The 18,796-nt window shown below is 37.8% G+C and overlaps 1 protein-coding gene across 4 annotated transcripts in view; it reads right to left on the bottom strand.

The window, feature by feature from the left end:
• The window catches only part of LOC106152918 (potassium voltage-gated channel protein Shal), a 46,677-nt gene that overhangs the window by 14,196 nt on the left and 13,685 nt on the right, over positions 1–18,796 (bottom strand). For 2 of the 4 annotated variants that reach the window (XM_013526665.2, XM_013526679.3), the window contains exon 2: positions 4,003–4,165. In XM_013526665.2, the coding sequence (XP_013382119.1) occupies positions 4,003–4,165 (163 nt within the window). Of the gene's footprint in view, positions 1–3,407; positions 3,571–4,002; positions 4,166–18,796 lie in introns of all 4 variants that reach the window. The other 2 variants (XR_001237383.2, XM_013526673.2) reach the window with 2 other exon arrangements.

Raw genomic sequence — 18,796 nt, 5'->3', positions numbered from 1 at the left:
GTCTTGTACATGTACAGCAAATGTTATTCCTTTCTTCCTCCAATATGGCAAGATACAGGCAATTATCTAACGGTTATAGGTGCAAGTTATTAACCTGAAGAGGCGGAATATAAGCAATGTCAGAATATCGATACAATTGAATTGTTCAGTCAGAACCGTGCAGAGGGTCTGATCTCGGTATAGAAACGCTGGATCAAGAGACAAATTGCCTCTGATGGGTCGTCCAAGAAAAAATACTGGCCGTGAAGACCGACGACTGATTTTGATGTCCAGGTTGTCAAAGTTCGACACTGCTTGTCAGTTGACAACACAGTGGAACAATTTCACACATAAGAATGTGTCTGTGAAAATTGCTAGGCGTCGGTTACATGCTCAGAGAGTGTACAGCAGGGTAGCAAGACTGAAACCTCTTATATCGTTACAAAACAGGCAACGTAGAGTAAACTAGGGTCAACAGGATCTGGAACTGGACAGTTCATGACAATTGGTCCTATATATTTTTTTCTGATGAGTGTCGCTTTGGTCTGACCTCTGATGACAGACGGGTACTATGCTGGCAAACTGCTGGTAAAGCATTTGAACCACATGCACTTAATTTTCGAACCCGGAGCAGCATATTCGTCATGGTGTGGGGCTGCATCAGCATCCATGGCTTGGGCGAATTGACAGTGGTTGATGGAAACATGAATCACTAGAAATATATCGATGTTTTGGAGTCAGGCTTGCTACCATCTATTACTAACATGTTTGGTGACAGGAATTATCCATTTGTTCACCAGGATGACAATGCTCCTTGTCACAGGCCCAGAGCAGTTGATGATTGGTTTGACCAACAGGACATTTGCAGGGTGATGTGGCCTGCCCAGAGTCCGGATGCAAACATAATAGAAAATGTGTGGAATGATATGTCAAAACTTTTTACAAATGCCCGCCTAACCAGCAGAGAAACTCTATTATATTCAGTGTTTCATGCTTGGGACAGCATTAGCCCTGAACGCATCAGACAATTATATGAAACCTTGCTTCGTAGACTGGCACCTATTATTAGGTCACGTGGCTATGCCACTAAGTGCTAATTTTGGACTTGAAACTGCATATTTTGGTAGAATGTATATTTTGTTCTCATTTTGTGATTTTTTGTGAAATTTGATGTTAATAAAATGATACCAGGAGCATATCATTCCGCAGTCATTTATCTCCCCCATAGTATTGGCTCAGTAGGGGTGACACTTCTTTTGTCCAGTGTGTGTACATGTGGTGTGAGCTGATACATGTCTATGAATGATGCGTGTGTAAATGTGTATGTGCGTGTCCATGAGTGTGAGAATACACGTCCATGTGTGATGTGTGCAAGTGTGTGTGTGTATCCGTGTGTGAGTGTGGTGTTTGTGTATATGAGGTGAGTCTTTGCATGACAGTGTGTGTGTGTGTGTGTGTGTGTGTGCGTGCCTGCGTACATGTTAGAGGGAAAAGGGAAAGGGTATACTTGACTGCCAGCCTTTAAACCAACTCCTGGCAACACATTTCATCTTAATTCTTCAGTACTTAGTATGCCATGACTAATTTAGACAGGTGACATTATTCCCTATGGACTCTGCATGTACAGTAATAAACCACAGACGTAAACATTTTGTATACAGTAAGACTGGTAATCCTGAAAGCATTCCTTGAACTGTTGGTTCATGTTAACTTTTTTCCGCCCTCATGCAGTTGTTAGAAATGGCAGATGGGTGGGAGAAGTGGGTAAGGGTGGGGGTGGGTGGGGGGGGGGGGGGTGGGGGGGGTGGGGGGGGGGTACACACAAACCACTCTTGTGACCAGAAAAGAACTGCTCTGAGTCAAAATTGGATCAGGGTGCTATGCAAGCACTAAGGCCCACACGGATTTTGTGATAAAAAAATCTAAAATGACTCGTCCCCCAACCTCTACCCCTTGAAATTTTTGGCCGCAGGGTTAACAGGTGTCTCCATCTATTGGTGTGAAATCTTCAGGTAGCGCCAGACTGTTCACTAACAATATCTCTCACTTTGTCCAGAATCTAGGTTATTTTTGCTGGTTTGATTTCTGTGTCTGTTTTTAACCAGATGTGCTTGTGTTTAAAGTACAGCTTTATCTAAGTATAGATTTTTTTCTCTTTTTTTTTTTAGGTTTATGTGTAACAATGTTAAAGTCATTCCCCAAGCCAGTACAAGATAAGGAAGCTTGGGTCCACAAAGATGACATCCCCAATGAAGTTCCCTGTTAGTTTCTTAATCCCTGTTAATAGCTGTCCCTAATTTCATACTTCAAACCTATGAAGAACTACCCAGACATTACTCCCCACTGCTATATCAGGGAGTAAATGAGGACAGCTGATCATGGCACTATTGATTTTGTATCCTTTCTCTAACACACAGATACCAACTGCCAGACTTCACTTCAATAAAGGAGTAGTTTATGACTTTGAACTAATTTTAGATGAAAATTTACACTTCTGATATGTCACCTTCATTTTATCTGTGTAATTTGTAGTGGTAACTGAATGATTTATATATCAGAGAGTCTCATTTGTATGTAACATGATAGCAATAGTTGTTTTATTCTGTGCTACTTTTCAGTAATCATTCCATATGTACTTAGTATAATTTTGTAGTTGTTATAAAGACGTTACGATAAGAGTAGAGAGCCTGTAAAATGTAACTTGTACACAAAGTGCTCAATAAAGATTATTATTATTATTATTATTGACAATTTCACCAATGACATCTTTTTAAGATGAACGCTGATACAACAATACACAGCTTCCAAAATGAGGGAGTATTTGAAGGCTTTTGTGCATAGCTAATGAAGTTTTAATGTTCCTGAGAAAGGAGTGATTTATTATAAACCTGCATATTTCATGCTCCGCAGTATTTGTCATACATTATTCAATCATGCATTATGTATAGTTGTATAGGTCTTCTAGCTCATGTTTAATGTAATGTGTGTGCACGTGCATGTACGTGTGTGCGTGTCTGCAAATGTTGATTTGGCAACATGAATGTGCTCAAAATGCAAAGATCTATTAACAATAGAATTGCATTAGTCCTTTAAACAATGGAAAACTGTCCTAAATAGTATGTAGAATATGTGAAGTTGCATGGCAACTCAGCATGTGCGTGTACAAGTAGGTGGCAACTCTGCATGTGCATGTATGTGTCTTCGATAACTATTTTTTATGTATCAGCAGTGGGCAACGAAAGCATGGTGTCCGAATGCACAGACATTACTGTGTTAATCCTTGTGAAATCCTCGATAGCTTTTAATGTAATTCTTTCAATCCACATTTAAAGAAGTCTGCATGGATTTTTGAGCAGCCGTTTGTAAGCCAAAATGCTGATAGCAAACTTGCTTTCAAAGGAACGTTCATTGAGAGACATGAATCATACCTTTTGAGACTTTCGTTTGTCTGCTCTTTGATTTTGGTGATAAATACGGCTGAAATTTGACACAATGACAGGCACTGGAAGCGCGATCACCAACACACCGCTCAGTGAGCAAATACCACCCACGCATTTCCCTGTTATTGTATTGGGGACGATATCTCCATAACTGCAAAAAAAAATTGGTGCAAAAAATCATTAATATTAGTAGAGTCAGAAGCTCTAAATACAACCAACGATGGTCCTACGACACACAGGATATCCCAAACCTGGCGCATAACATGCATCCCATAATGCTTCAGCCAAGATGGCAGTCAGCACAGAGGAAGATACATATATAGCACAGCCCAGGACACCGACGGTGAACACTGACTAGGAAGGTCAGGAAAGATACGAACCAGGCAGTGCAGGGGACAGGTAACTAACACTGGGAATGTATGGAGTGGGGAGAGAGAAAGAGAGAGACACGTAATAGTGAAAACAACATGAACAGAAAAGCTGATGCATGCATGTGTTGTTGTATTATGTGGTGGAGTGTTGAGAGCCCGATGCACCGACATCGGTGTCTGTGTGGCCCTCTGCCTTTAGCTAGCTTACGTACCTTCTGCGCTTTGCGTTTGTCGGTTCTTTGACTTTGATGATAAATGCGGCTAAAATTTGACACTATGACAGGGACTGGAAGCGCGATCACCAACACACCGCTAAGGGAGCAAATACCACCCACTATTTTTCCCATAATGGTTTCTGGGGTAATGTCACCATAACTGAAACAAGACAGTGAGGACTTTGCATAGACAAGAAAACAAAAGGCAGATTCAGAACAAGTTGATCCGCGGACTAACAGATCTGCGGATTTAATATGGCCGACTCAATTGAAAACTTGACACATAATCCCCCAATAGAACACTGAATAGATTCCCGCATGGATTACGCAGTAGCTTTCAAGTGAGTCGGCCATGTTTGATCCAAGGATCTGTTAGTCCAGGGATCAACTTTGATTGTGAATGCTGCCAAAGAGTACATCAAATAGAGTGGACAATCTGAGAAGTCTTCTGCAGGAAATTACATCCATTTTTTTTCTCTAAATTTTTCATATTAAGTTTTGAGGTCTAAAGTAAGCTTTCAAAAGGTATTGTTTTACAAAGACATTGAGCATTACTCTTTTTTTTTCTTATTTTTAAGTTTATTCACAAATAAACATAAATTTCCCAGTGGGATGCTTTACAGCAGTTGCCTGCAGAAGACCACCAATCTCTGCCAAATTTGTTCACCAAAGCCTAGTTTTGATGCAAAAGCACAATGAAAAGATACATTTCATGATATGGTCAATTCAGACAAGGTCCAATTTAAACCCCGAAAAGGAGTCTTTTCAATCAGCTGACCAGTTTAATTAATTAATCAAAAAACCAAAGTCCTGAGCTAATCTGCTATGCTGCTGAGTTTTGGAGTGGATTTCAGAGCCCCCTGGCATCCAGGACATCAACGTTTCTGGTCAGCAGCTGACAACACCTTTTGGACCTTGTCCGGACAGACTCGTCAACAGATTTCTCCAACTTACAACAGCGATACTACCAACAATGAAGGAAGTACATTAAGTCTATACAATCTCTACATCTCTACAGAGGAGGTGAAATACGAGGCAGCCATTTTGTCTGCACTGGGTGTGATGTGATACAGATAGAATGTAACCATTAACACTGATCACTTTATAGTCATACATATGCAGGAAATTAAGATAATATATATTTGTAACATTACTAAAATAACAGTCATTCAAATTATGTATGCAATTCTTAACTTCCTGTAGATTAAAAAACATCAGAAATCATTGAGGCAAATTTCAGTGGCAATGCCAACTAATGTATGGCGTAGCTTTCTTGTCACATTTTATTAATGAATAAGATTAAGAAAAATGTCCCTTTCATCTAGTGATAATTGCAGTACATCCAAGATCAATAAATTAATCACACTGGCATTCAAAACGCGTAATCTTTGAAGTCAACAGAGACAGCTGCAAGGAACACGCTTTTTTGCCTGGTGAAATATGGGCCCCTTGGTGGTTAGGAAAAAACCTGAAACTGAGAAAAAAAATCCCTTCTCCTGATATATTCAATGCTTGAAAATAATTTTGAAAACATCAAATCACCCATCATCGAACCAATGTTAAATATTGCTCTACTTAATTAGTTCTTCAGAAAAGCAAGGTAACTTTCCAAGATAAAAATTGACCTCAATGTAGCTGAAGGGAGACAACATGGCCACCTTGCAGCGTTGTGGAGCTGGTAGCGCTGAGATCTTCTAGTCTTCCTCAAGTGCTAGAGTTAGGCAAGATGTACCACATCCTAGAGTACAAGTGGGTTTCAACACAAAGTGTTTGGAGTTCAACCCAATAGAACTACTAGTAGCTTTATCCACTGAGAAGCAAGTCTTTCTGATTGGGTTCAAGGTACCACATGGTAAAGCACCTGTGTAAAAATCAGCTGGGTTGACCCTATGAGGATGGCAGGATTAACAGGTGCTTTTCCATAAATCTCCTCCACCCTTAACCCAAGCTGCAGTGACTGGCAGGGTTTCTCCACAAATGTTTGAAATTTATTTTACTTATTTATTTTGTTGTTGCTGTTGTTGTTGTACAGCTTTCAGTTTCAATCACAAAATGATAAATTTTATGTCAGCAAAATATGATTATCATATCAACCAAATCACAATTGAATTTCTGAAATCACACAATAAAAATAATTCTATTTCAGTATCGACTAATTCAATAACCATTCCATTCATATGCTGCCTTTATTAATTTGTTTCAAAAAAACCCATACAGCTATATTATGTTCATCTCTGTGGGCAAAAACATTGAATAAAAAGCACTGTCTGAGCTACATGTGCATCATTTTTAAATAACCTGTGAAAAAGAACATTATTTATCAGGGATGAAAGTGGATTTTTAAAAAAATCCTAATAATAAAATGTCCACAAGGGGTGGGGGAGAGGGGGGATCCAGGGGGTATATCTAAACACCCAACTATCCAACTATCAGGATAAATCTGAAAGACTTCCATCTGCAATCTATACCAAGAGTGTCGTACTTGTATACATATACGTAACAAATATCCAGTAATTCGCATTTAAAGACTGCTGGCAGGAAAGTCTACAGGGACATCAGCAGCAATAAGAACTGATTCCCCGCCCAGCGCAGAGGTGAAAAATACAACACGCAGGGCGCTAGCTTTTTACTAAAGCCAAGAATCAAAGGAGCCCGATTAACTTTAGACTTGGTTGTTGGCTGTGAGTGTTCTAATGCTGTACTACAACACTCTCACTTCAAGCAGACTTTGGGTGGCTTAAGAGGATTCCATTACCCCTAAGAGAATCATTACAAGTGTGTCAAAAAAGAGCTATTTTGAACTGAAAATGGGACAAATGCACCTCACTAGACCCCAACCTGTTTATGAGAGAAGAGTTTCATTTGCTCTGTATGTATCAATTTAAATTATTTCCCAACCTGTTAAGTTTAAATTTAAAGCGCTGACAGCAATATGAGGCAGTTTTTGCTGATCACCCAACTGCACCTTAAATCCTGTTGTCTGACATCAAAAGTTTGCCCTATTTCCAGTCCAACCCCCAGTCTGAACAGGCCTTCATGGGTTGTTCCACACACCAGTCCAGTTTTTATAAGTAACCATAAATACCACATAACCCATTAGAGGAAAACCAACAGAATAATCACCAGGAGACACACGATACGGACATTTCTTCCTATCCTTAATGATTATGTGTTTTGGTGTTAATAGATCAATTATGGCCATATCCACAGTGCTTCAATGCTCATTATCTTATTATTTCATTAAAACTTTGCACAAGATGCGCCCCGTTTTCACCTTAATCAAATTGTTATTGAACTGAGCAAATAATTTTTCCAATCTATCAAGATGATAATGTAAATGGTAAGATTCTTCCTATCTGAAATAGAAACAGGCAGACATTTTGATTATATTTAACTTTATTTGGCACGAAGAAAAATTGATACTGTGAATCATTTTGACAAGCTAATCGACTAAATTAAAGAATAGCAAATTGCTTTAATAAAATTGACTGCTCCAACACATACTACTTGTGCATTATTACTATTTCATTCTATTCACATATAAAAGTACCTGCAAAAAATATCAAGCACAACTGCAGAGTAGAAAAACAAAAACTTTACGATGCGTCTTTTTTCCTGCAGCATTTGACAGAAACTTCTCACAGAAAATGTATCCCCCTCTGTACCTGTAGGAATTGTGGCATGGAAAGTGGATTAAATTCAGCCCCAAGAATAGATTACTTCGAATCCACTCCCCAATGATAAAACAAAGTGAGGTTAATTTAGTATTTTGACAGTTGAGCTCTTCCTGCTGATGGATGGCTTTCCTTTGTGTCAACAGATAGGACAATCAAAGATAATTCTCAGAAATAATTTAATTTCCAGATAATGACACACTACACAGACATTAATATATCTTCATGTTTACAAAGCCTTTCCACCTTTTTTATTCCGAAGCAAGCCAGTAATTGTACTTGGTCCAGGAGGACGTGTTCCTTCTTCCAGCCCAATTCCCAGAGTTTCTTCTTCAAAGTTTGTTTGACATTTGCACAAGAAGACATCTTCATCCTAGCAGACCAGACTTAATGTTTAGATCAATACCCGCCACATTCCGAGAAACCAGTGATACCGCCACGGTGCGTTAACTCTAAAAGCGGATATCTCAGACCTCAATAGACCAAGGTAGTGCTGATCCAGGAATTAAGCTTATTTCTATCATTAATTCTGCAAAATCTTTAAAACACTTCTAGTGCTTAGTTTGAGAGAGTAAATAATAGTTAGTGGTAGGCATGCATCAGCTGGAGACAACATCAAACATGTCTTCTTTAAGTGCTGGTTCCAAATGATTGGTAACAATTGGAGTTTATTATTTTGAACCCCCCCCCCCCCCCCCCGTCCCAAATAAAAAAATTATTACTCTTGATACAAAAGGGTGATTAAAGACACTTCAAATAAATAATTCTGATATCTCACTTAATTATCCGACTTATACACATTTTTGTGACTTCATATTCATAATATTTCAACACAAAATTCATTAAAGAAAAATCCATTTATCTTATTAATTATTTGTGGTCAAATGGACGAGATAATTACTGTAATATCAACCACACCATCAATCTTTGTGAGACTGCATTCAACTGTCATGGCGGTTTCTTTCAGTTTAAGAAGATAACACCCAATACGCAAAATGCAATCATGTTCAATGCCAGCAAAGGTCACAGATAACTGTAAGGAAATACACACAAAATATCGCTTCATCAAGAAGCGGCTCTCAGGCAAAAATGTGGACTACAAAAATGCTATAAAGTATACTGACAGTACTCAAATCTTGTAATTATTTTAAAATCTAACTCGAGAACAATTGAATAGGTTCAATTTTTACTGATCATGTAATCAAAATTGCACTGCATTTATCAATAGTTAGATTAATTATTTTTCTGTCAAATTATTCTTCATTTTTATGATTTATAAGTTCGTAGTAAATACATAAATGGGACAACAGTTACCTCCAACATAAGCTGTGGCAATTCGCGATCTGCCAAAACTGGAAATTATGTTGGGATAAAAGTAATGTAGTAATATATAAATCATAGGCCAGGTTGCACTGACTCATTCATTCTTACATTCTTACTTGAAAAAAAAAATGGAGTTTGACGCCACAGCGAGGACAGTGACAAATTGTTTGAACAATAACTGAAGTAAGCTGTCTTTTAAACAAGTCTGATGAACTTAAAAAAAACTCATACCAGCATACAAAATTTAAAACCACTAAAGATGATTTAGTATGGCCGAAGTAAATGCAAAATATCTTATTTTAAATACCTTATCACCAAATCTGAAGAGAAGTAATGACTTGACCTCATCAAAAGACGTGCTATAATGACCTGAAAGCTACCTAAGAACCTCTCTCCAAGTTCGCCCATGAGGTACGTAGTTTGGGTTCTCATACCTTTACATATTCTCAGATCATATTCTCTCAAGTACAGAAAAAGGTGCATAGCAACAGGGTTGGACCGTGATTAATACAAGAACAAGTTTGGCATCCCCAGAATATTTTCTGAAACACTGAAACTGAGCAGGAAGATCCAAACCTTCCTGTATGGTTCAGCTAATAAGAAAACAATGTCTGTCCTCAAATCAATGTGCTTTATTGAATTTCAATAACACCAACAGAGGGATTAGATAGAGCTACGGATAATCCATCTCAATTCTTCCACAATGTAATCTTCTCCCTGTGTAAAAATATCTCAAGAACGTTCATTTTTCTACTTGGTACAGTGCACTAGCTCTGGATGTGCCTTGGGGTGAATTGCTTGCGCCATTAGCTAGAACAGAGCAAGCTGAAACATCTTGTTTTCAACAGCACGCTACAATGGCTATATCGGGTTGAAGTGCCTCATCGCTGTCCCTGATATCGCTATTTATAACCCCTATTCTCTGCAATGGGAGCCGACTTCCTCATCAAACTCCTTGTTACATCAGAAAGGGCCTCAATTAGCTGAACAGTAACAGGATGACCTTATTGATGATTTGCTAATAAGATTTCGATTATGAAATGTAACAGACAATTAGCATCCCTGTGTGCGAGAAGCATTTTTCCAGGGATGCTTTTGTTATTTATGATCTAAATTATGACAGCAAATGCTACAAGAGCTCACAGGGCGATTTAACTTCATGTGATGGACTAATTACCTGAAAATCTATCTAATCTGTATTGACACTGTGCATATGTGCTTATGGCATTTATTATACAGTCTATAAGATAGTAAGTTTTATATAACAGTGAAAATGGCTGCTGCAGAGCAAAAAAAAACAAACATACAAGTCTTCAGACAAGTAATAGTAACTGACTGGAATTAAATAAAATGAGACGGCAAAAAAACTTAAATTACCTCATATATTAATATTTGCATTACGCTGTCCACCACTTGCTATTTCTAAAACATCTCAACCTAATTAAGATCCAAGAAAGAGAGAAAAAGAAAGGGAAGGGTTAAAACATCCTCAATTCCCAATGTTAAGTATGCATACATAAATATAGTCAAGTACAAAACGTGTGCTAGCATGAAGTTTTAACACAAAGGCAAGGCGTAAAGTTTACAGCGCTGAAGAACCTTAATCGTGTCAGCAAGTGCACTGTGTTTGAGTGTAATTGAATTGAAATTTGGAATTGGAAGACACGGGGTGATATTGCACTGACGTTATCCTTGCACTTCACTATCTCAGCCTTGCTTCTGAGAATTCTATTCCAGAAAACAGTTTTTGTGCGACATATTTGTGCTTTTTAGCACCTTGATGCGCGACGTGTAACCAAACACCACATATCTGAAAGCAGCGTTCAATCAATAACATTGCATGTTCGTACCACAAAATAATTTAATATTGTTCATTGATTTCTTGCAACTTTTCTGAATCCATTAAGATTTGTTTCTTTTTCTGCCAAGACAATAGCCACCCTGGCCAAGTTAAGCCTACAGTTTGAGAAGATTACAAGTTTCTCTAAAAGAAAAGACTTCATTTACAGAAAATTACTTCAATTTTTCACTTCCCGTGATGTTTATACTAGATAGGCAACACAGTTACAGATGATTTTCATGGCAAAAAACATCAATAAGCCATGTTTGCCTTCATAAAAACCAAGACAAACACAGAAACACAAGCCCCATTGTTGGAGAAACCATACATAAGAAATCACAGGATGTATAGTCTCAGTACATGCAATCTATTTTTGCCAAAAATGTCTATTTTAACGTTTGATCTAGATATCAAGCATCTTTCTGGCATGGTTGGTATCCAGAGCACTGCATGCTAGCTGGTTTTCACTTAGCCCGTCTTCTGGGGGTCCTGGACGCATTCTAATACCATGCAACGGTAAATTAAGAGCCTTTACGTACTTTCTTGTACTTCTATCAAGCATGAGAGTGCAATTTAGTGAAAATGTTTGACAATATAGTGTGGGGTCCAGTCCCCCCCCCCCCCCCCCCCCACCCCCACCCCTTTCCGAAGTTTTTATATCTGCATCGATCTCAAGAATAATATTTTTTTGGCTCCCAAAAAGCCGGAAATCTCCCATCCCTGTTTTATACTTCAAAGGGAGGAAAAGGAGAGGGGAGGAAGAAAAGCAAAATGATCCCAAGTTGAAAATCCAGCGGTAATCCTGCACAGTATTCCCCAATCGTTTTTCAAAGTTATTGCCAAACACAAACAACAGAAAAACAAGCCCTTTCTCCATGTTCAAATCAGCCATCAGTTCAAGGACCCGGAGCCCACTTAACTTGAACGCTGTAGCCTGGCTGAACCAGTGAAAACTAATTACAGCCTTGCCAGAAATAAGTAATCTAATTTCGTCTCCATTCAGAGAGCCACCCAAGAGGATCCCCTTTACCAGAGAACAGATAATGTAACTATCTACGTCTGTCGACATGACACAATGAGATTTAACTCGCCATAGTTTCCCTTGAGCTCATACCTACCCTTTTTACCTGAGAGGATGCTACTTTTCCATCTCATCCTAATTGGTTTAGCTTAAACTTTTTTTTTTTAAAACACAAAGCACATCAGGGCATTGACCGCCCAGTTCCCAGCCAAATAAAGAACAAATAACAATTCTGAAATCACGATTTTTCAATGAATTAATAATGTCACATAAAAGGAAGTATTATCCATAGTCCTTGTGGAAAAGGTCCGTTCTGAATCACTGAACTGGATCTAGTTTCTATGTCATTTCCTTAGTCAGTTATTAAATATACGGGGTTAAAAAAGATCCACATTTCTGAAAATGAACCCCCTTTTGAAATTGCTGGCTACTGGCTGGAGCTGAATGGCTTTAAATACCACGGCAAAAGGTTTTGTTAATTTTTTTTCCTTAAATTGTATAATCTGCAGCAGTGATTCCAACTGAGTGCATGATGGTGAAAGTGTGTGTGTGTGTGTGTGTGTGTGTGTATGTGTGCGGGGGGGGGGGAGGCAATCTGACAGACAGAGAAACTGCCTGTCCGACTGGTCATGATCACTTAAAATGCCAGAGGACCTACAAGATTTTTGCTATCGCGGGTCCTATGGACTCATTGCCAAGATTTCTGTGAAAATACAATACATAATTATAAATCACATGTAAACATAGATTTCGGACAATAAAATACTTAGTAACGACCAGCACAGAATTTAGGAGAACTTGAAGATTTTTTTGTAGTGCAGGTCTTCCGGACCTCTTCAGTATCTCCACAGTTTTCCCCACGTCTGTTGGTCTTTTCACATATCAGAATGGAAAGAGAAAACAAGCAATATAAGCAATAAAAAGATTGGATATATTTGCAATCTTGCAGTACCAGGCTGTGTTTGGTCGCAAAAGCACCTTACTTATATTCTAGCCATAGTGATCATAACATATATACCCAAGGGGCATGCAGTAGCTTTTATACACAATACATCAGAAAACAAAAATCAACATTTTAAAAACTTTATGAACAGTCCTGGCTTCATAGAGGAGGCCAAGTTGGGCACACTGAAAATAACAGTTGATACCCAGAGAGCCACAGGTTATGATAAATATAGCACATAAGCAGTGAGTATGGCTGGCGGTCCCTGCTAATAATACAGTTATTCCTGGAGAATCAAAATACCCAGAGCACACACGCTTATAAATACAGCTTGATAACCCAAACCTTGTGTACAGGTAGATAATGAAAACGTGTTACATCAGCCTACTTGGCCCTTCTGTGCTATTCTTCAGTTAATTACGTCTCTCCTGGTGCTTGGCAACCGCCATCGGAGTTAATCACTGGCTGCATTGAAACTTTGGTTTTCCGCAGCCACTGCCACAATTTTTAATTATTAACTTTTGTACCATTCACTGAAATATCAATCAAACCTTACAGGGTTTGGTTTAAAGTGCACGGGTTCGGTTAAGTTTGTTTGCAAGTATTTTCAAGCACTGCAGTTGGAGTTTCAGGTTTCTGGCAGTGATCGGATTCTCAGTGGCATATGCTTGCTTCCCATGACATCACATAATAGTTGTTTATCCTATATGATAGGTATGGAGGAATATCTCTAAAAGGTTCTAAAATTTAAGGCTGAGATTGGTTAATTATTTCATAAACCATAAAGAAAAAAAAAGAAAAACAACACCGCGTGTATCAATCCTATACTGCTCATAAAAGAGATTCTGAAATGCTTTGAACTTCAAGTTGAAATTCATGATTTTTATTTTCATACACCAGGAAACGACAAAACTAAGGCAGTCAGTGGTAGTATTATAAAATCTGTGCAGGTATTCCTGTGGGGTGTACACACCTGGCATGCTTGGTTAGGGCTAAAATAGACAGCCACTGACGTCAACACAGAGTAGAGCAGCCAGAGATAGTCTCTAGTCTAACAACACTGGCAGGTGGTAACTCCAACTGGTGGCTATCCTGAAGTCAGTGGCCACAGGGAGGGAGTCATATAAGTGAATATATATATATATATATATATATATATATATATATATATATATATATATATAAGTGAATATATATATATATATATATATATATATATATATATATATCACAGAGAATATGATCGATTCACTTTAGAAGAGTGCTATATCCATGGTGACGGACCATGGGAAGCTGATATAGAAAGAAAAGAAAATGAACAAAATTAATATATAATATATATAATACCCGTAATACACACTGGTACATACTCAGCAAGGGGAGCTGGAGGAGGTGAAATAACCATCATTTTGGTCAAAAAAGATCTGCTCTACTCAAAATTTTAGCTACATTCTACGCGGTTTCTCAAGCTGGGTTTACTAAGAGCGTTAAAAAAAGTGCATTATTTTACTGAAACCCTCATTTGAAATTTCTGGCAACAGGCCTTCATACAATTAACTGTGTTAAAGAGGATTTGGATTCTTTATGATGGTACTAGTAATTTATCAGGTTGCATATGTGCGTGTTTGTGTGGGAGAGCGTGTATGTGTACGCATGAAATGAATTCTTGATGATGTAACAGAGGGTGATATATAAAGTGTTGCAAACATCACAGATGGCTAGATTTAATGGCTACAACTGCCACCTTTAATAATGACATAATTTCGTAAGATATCTGATTTACATCTGGAGTACGATTTGAGATGATAGCCTCCCAGAGCCACTGCCTGTCGCCACAAGTAATAAAATAGTCATCAAACAGAGCAAAAAAAATTCTGTCTTTTCTCTTTCTCTTTGGTATTTTTGTTTTTCCTTTATAATTTGAAGAGGTATTGACAATATCAGCTGCAACAGAAGTGAAACAGCATGTTGTGTATCAAAAGTGTACGGGATAATTACCCACAGCTACCTGTTCCTACTGGCATAGCTGTTACCTTGGTAACCATTACCTTGGTAACCATTACCTTGGTACCATGTGCTGAAAACCTGGCTAAGCCATGGGGCTTGTTTAGACTAAAAATTACATCAGACCGGTGGAGTTCCATAATTGCTCTATCTATAGGTGTGATCAGACAGGAAGTTGTGCCAGAAAAGGCCATTTTTTTTTTCTTTTGCTTTTTTTTTTTTTTTTTTTTTTTTTGTTTTTTGTTTTTGTACAGCCTATCTTCAGATAGGATAGGATCCAGGAGACGAGCTCAGTGAATAGACTATGGATATTACGTGTCACGGTCCCTGAAATCTTTGGAACAGGAAATATGCTTAAATACATACCTGAAGATGTTACGTAACCATGGCGATATACACTTTATTCGGTCTTAAGGGTGTTTTTCTATGAAATGCAAATACTGTTTCTCGGTATGTATGTCAAATAATACATTGGCCACCCTCTCGTAATATATGCCTTGAACACCTCTTGCTGACACTCATGACATTCTGGCATATATGACTAGGGTGACAGTGTTTGATCTGTCACATGCTATAGCTTGGTTTACACATCTATACAAAAGCACATCGCCGTCATTATCCCTTTCCTGACTCAACTTCAGGCCTTGTGACAGGTTATACCTGGGTCTGCTGTATACAGTGACTGTGTGATTTCAGCCTCGCGCAAGGAATTTCCCGCGCAAGGAATCAGCCAGCATTTGGGTGGCCTCTTGCCTCAAAAGATGTCTTTTATTTTCAAAGACCACTGCATGGCTTACTAAATTTTGGGGGAATGACTATATTTGTAGTTAGACTCCCTGTAAATTGGTGACCACAGAACTACATTTTGGACTCCCTGTACTCCAAATCCTGGGGAAACCCCTGGCCTGGAGAATTCATACAAAACATACATGACATTTCATCACAAACCCCTTCCCATGGTTATTGATTCTTATTACCATACAAAGATGAGGTTTGTGCTAATGTGTAAATTTACCAAACAAGAAACTAATAAAAAGGGACAAAAAAATGCAAGTTTGTGACTTGGAACCACACATTAGTGACTTTGTTCTCAAAATAAATGATAAGGAAACACAGTCCAATATTCAAACTGCAAGGATACCAACTCCAGTTAATTTGTGTTTACACGGTCTGATTTTGAAACGTCTCAACCACGGAGTACCCAACCACTAGACCTGTGTACACTATGTAACTACCTGTCTATTCTTAGCAGGCCTGCCTATAAATACCTGCTATTTTCAGGTGTCAGTTTATTGTGAATACAGTTAAGAAACTACAAGCTAGATCATATTGGGTGTAACAGGGCATGCCACTGGCAGCTGACCAATGCTGTATATATATATATATATATACACTCAACCAAAGAAGTTCAAAAACATGAACATTTTCAATAATTAAAAAACTATGTTATGTGTAGCGAGGAAGATCTTCAGTGTGCATAATAAATGATAGGTGGAGTATCAATCAATATATGGTTAAATTATTTACCTTAGCTCATATGGTTATTTTATAATTATGCAAAATATCGATGTTTGAAACATTTCTGGTCGAGTATATTTATTTACATTAAAGTTGCCTTCATCCTCTTATATAGCAGCAGCCTGATCATGGGCCGTGATAGCAAATGGAGGTGTATCCTCCCCAGCATCATAAATCTATTTAGCATATTCCTATCAAGTTATCAACTCCGTCAAGTACAAAATCTTAAGTGCAGTCATTTATCAAGCAGTCTCTGGTGGGGACAAAACCCACGTCAGAACTGTTTCTTCTAATAACCATCCATTCTCTCTACTCTTTTTTTTTCTCTCCCGTTTTCAGTGTCTGTGTTCAAAGTCATTGGCAACATTCCTGTACTCATGCTTCATCCCAATTACTGTCATTTCATCATTTAATTGAGACATCATTTGCCTGAAGTGCAGCAATGTCCTCTCGTTTACAAAATGGCTCTTCCCGACCAAAATCAATTTTACCTATCAGCCACAGACTCATCATCTCGGAGTATTTTCTTCCCTTCTCTCAAATAAAATCTTGTGAATTAACTTTCTTCTCAGATCATTGTTTTTGTTTAATTTCAATTTTTAGTTATTTATTAGTTCATCCATCTTTATAAAGAGGGGAGTTGGATAAATAACTACATCAATACCAAATGTTTGGCAAATTGGCAAATAATAGTCATATGCCTTTTTATTTTCTTAAGGCAAAATAAAATAATCTTTGCATATAAGATAGTTTTCAAACAGAATGCCTCAGAGGAAGAATTCAGTCATCAGTGTTACCATGAGGTATCAGAATAGCTTCCAAAACATCCTCGTTCATTGAAAAATACCAATCAAGGCCATATGCCTTGAGGAAATACTGAATTCAGGAATAAAAAAAAAGGCTACCACTACCTGCACATAGCAGGCAGGAATGGAGTTAAATTTACTTCAAGTTAAAGAGGGGTAACAACCTTATTCTTTCCACAAATTAACCCAAAAAACTTCAATTTTTAAACATAAATTTTTGAGATTTGGGCACTTTGACTTTATATTGCTTACATGTATAAGCCTTTAACAAAATGAAAATTTTGCAGCAACAAGTTTGTAAGAAAAAATTTATTGCAGCAAATTTGCAGCAATATTGCAGTAAATTTGCAGCAGGCCTGATATTTTGCTAAAGGAGATCAGAAAAAGACACTGTGTGTGTGAGAGAGAGAAAGAGGAAGGATGGAAGAGAAAGAAAACTTGATGTATTATTGGTATCAGACTCCCTGACTCCATGTTTGACATATTATATACAACCTGTAAGACACACCATGTGCCTGAATGTCAAGTTTAAACATTTCAGCCAGGTAAAATATATCTTCATCCATCTCACATTACTTCAGGTAAATTTCTAGGAAAGAAACTTGACACACATCAGTCAATCTTAGATTTTACAAAAACAATCTGATCGAACAGAACATACTAAGGTATATATTATCCATTTTCACAGAACCACATATGCATCCACTCATATACGTCACAAGCATGCGCATTTCACAAAAAAAAATTCAACCAAGATCAAAACCCATCATCAGGATACACCTATAGACTAAAGAGGCAATGAAAGCCCTTGTTCCCTATCATTTCCTCTTAACAATACGCCAGCTACATTCATTTCCTCTGCTGTGTATCTAAATAGGAAAGCGTGAGAAGTGGCATGAAATCCTCAAACACGGAGAGCACTGAGGTATGACACTATTCTCCTGCAGAAAAAAAAAAGCTAAACAATTGCATGTACTTTATTTCCTAGTCGCACTAATCAAGCCAATAATGTTATCAGTCGATATTGTTAGAACACAAACAGAAGTCATAATGCGGAAGAAGTAAAGTTTTACCCAATCCAAAGGCTTTATTTGTTGTAATGTCGTCAAATATGTAGTACCATCGCCTAAGTCATAAAAATAAATTAAGATTTTGGTCACGGTATCAAAATAAAAGACAACATGTATACATGTACTAACATTTTGTTTTGTTTTTTTTTTTCATAAATATATAAACCACAGCAAAGGTTATAGATAATTAGTTTTGACGAATATAAAAAGAAATGAAATGGTATAATTAAATGAGAGAGAGAGAAAGAGAGAGAGAGAGAGATTTCTACAGAGATCAGTAAATCAAGTCAAGATATGTATAACATGTAAATGTACAGCAATGAACTGGACATCCCTCTCCCAAAGCTCCTACAGTGACCAGTCGAGGCAGGCCGAATGCTTCATTATCAAATAGAAAGCCATTCACTTCCATCATTTCCCACTTCTGCTACCAACCCACCGACCAGACCAGATCACCGTGAAAAATACACAACTCTCGTTATTTTCCTGGATCAGGTGTGTTAAGCAATCTGCCTGCTATTCATCATTTCCATCCCTATCATATCTCTACATTATTTCCTGGATTACACCACATCCTCGGCTCACACTGAGC

This window comes from Lingula anatina, chromosome 6 (genome assembly GCF_051362555.1).
Source record: "Lingula anatina isolate TDL-2025a chromosome 6, LinAna3.0, whole genome shotgun sequence".
Taxonomy (NCBI): Eukaryota; Metazoa; Brachiopoda; class Lingulata; order Lingulida; family Lingulidae; genus Lingula; species Lingula anatina.
This window is presented reverse-complemented; position numbering and strand designations above follow the sequence as displayed.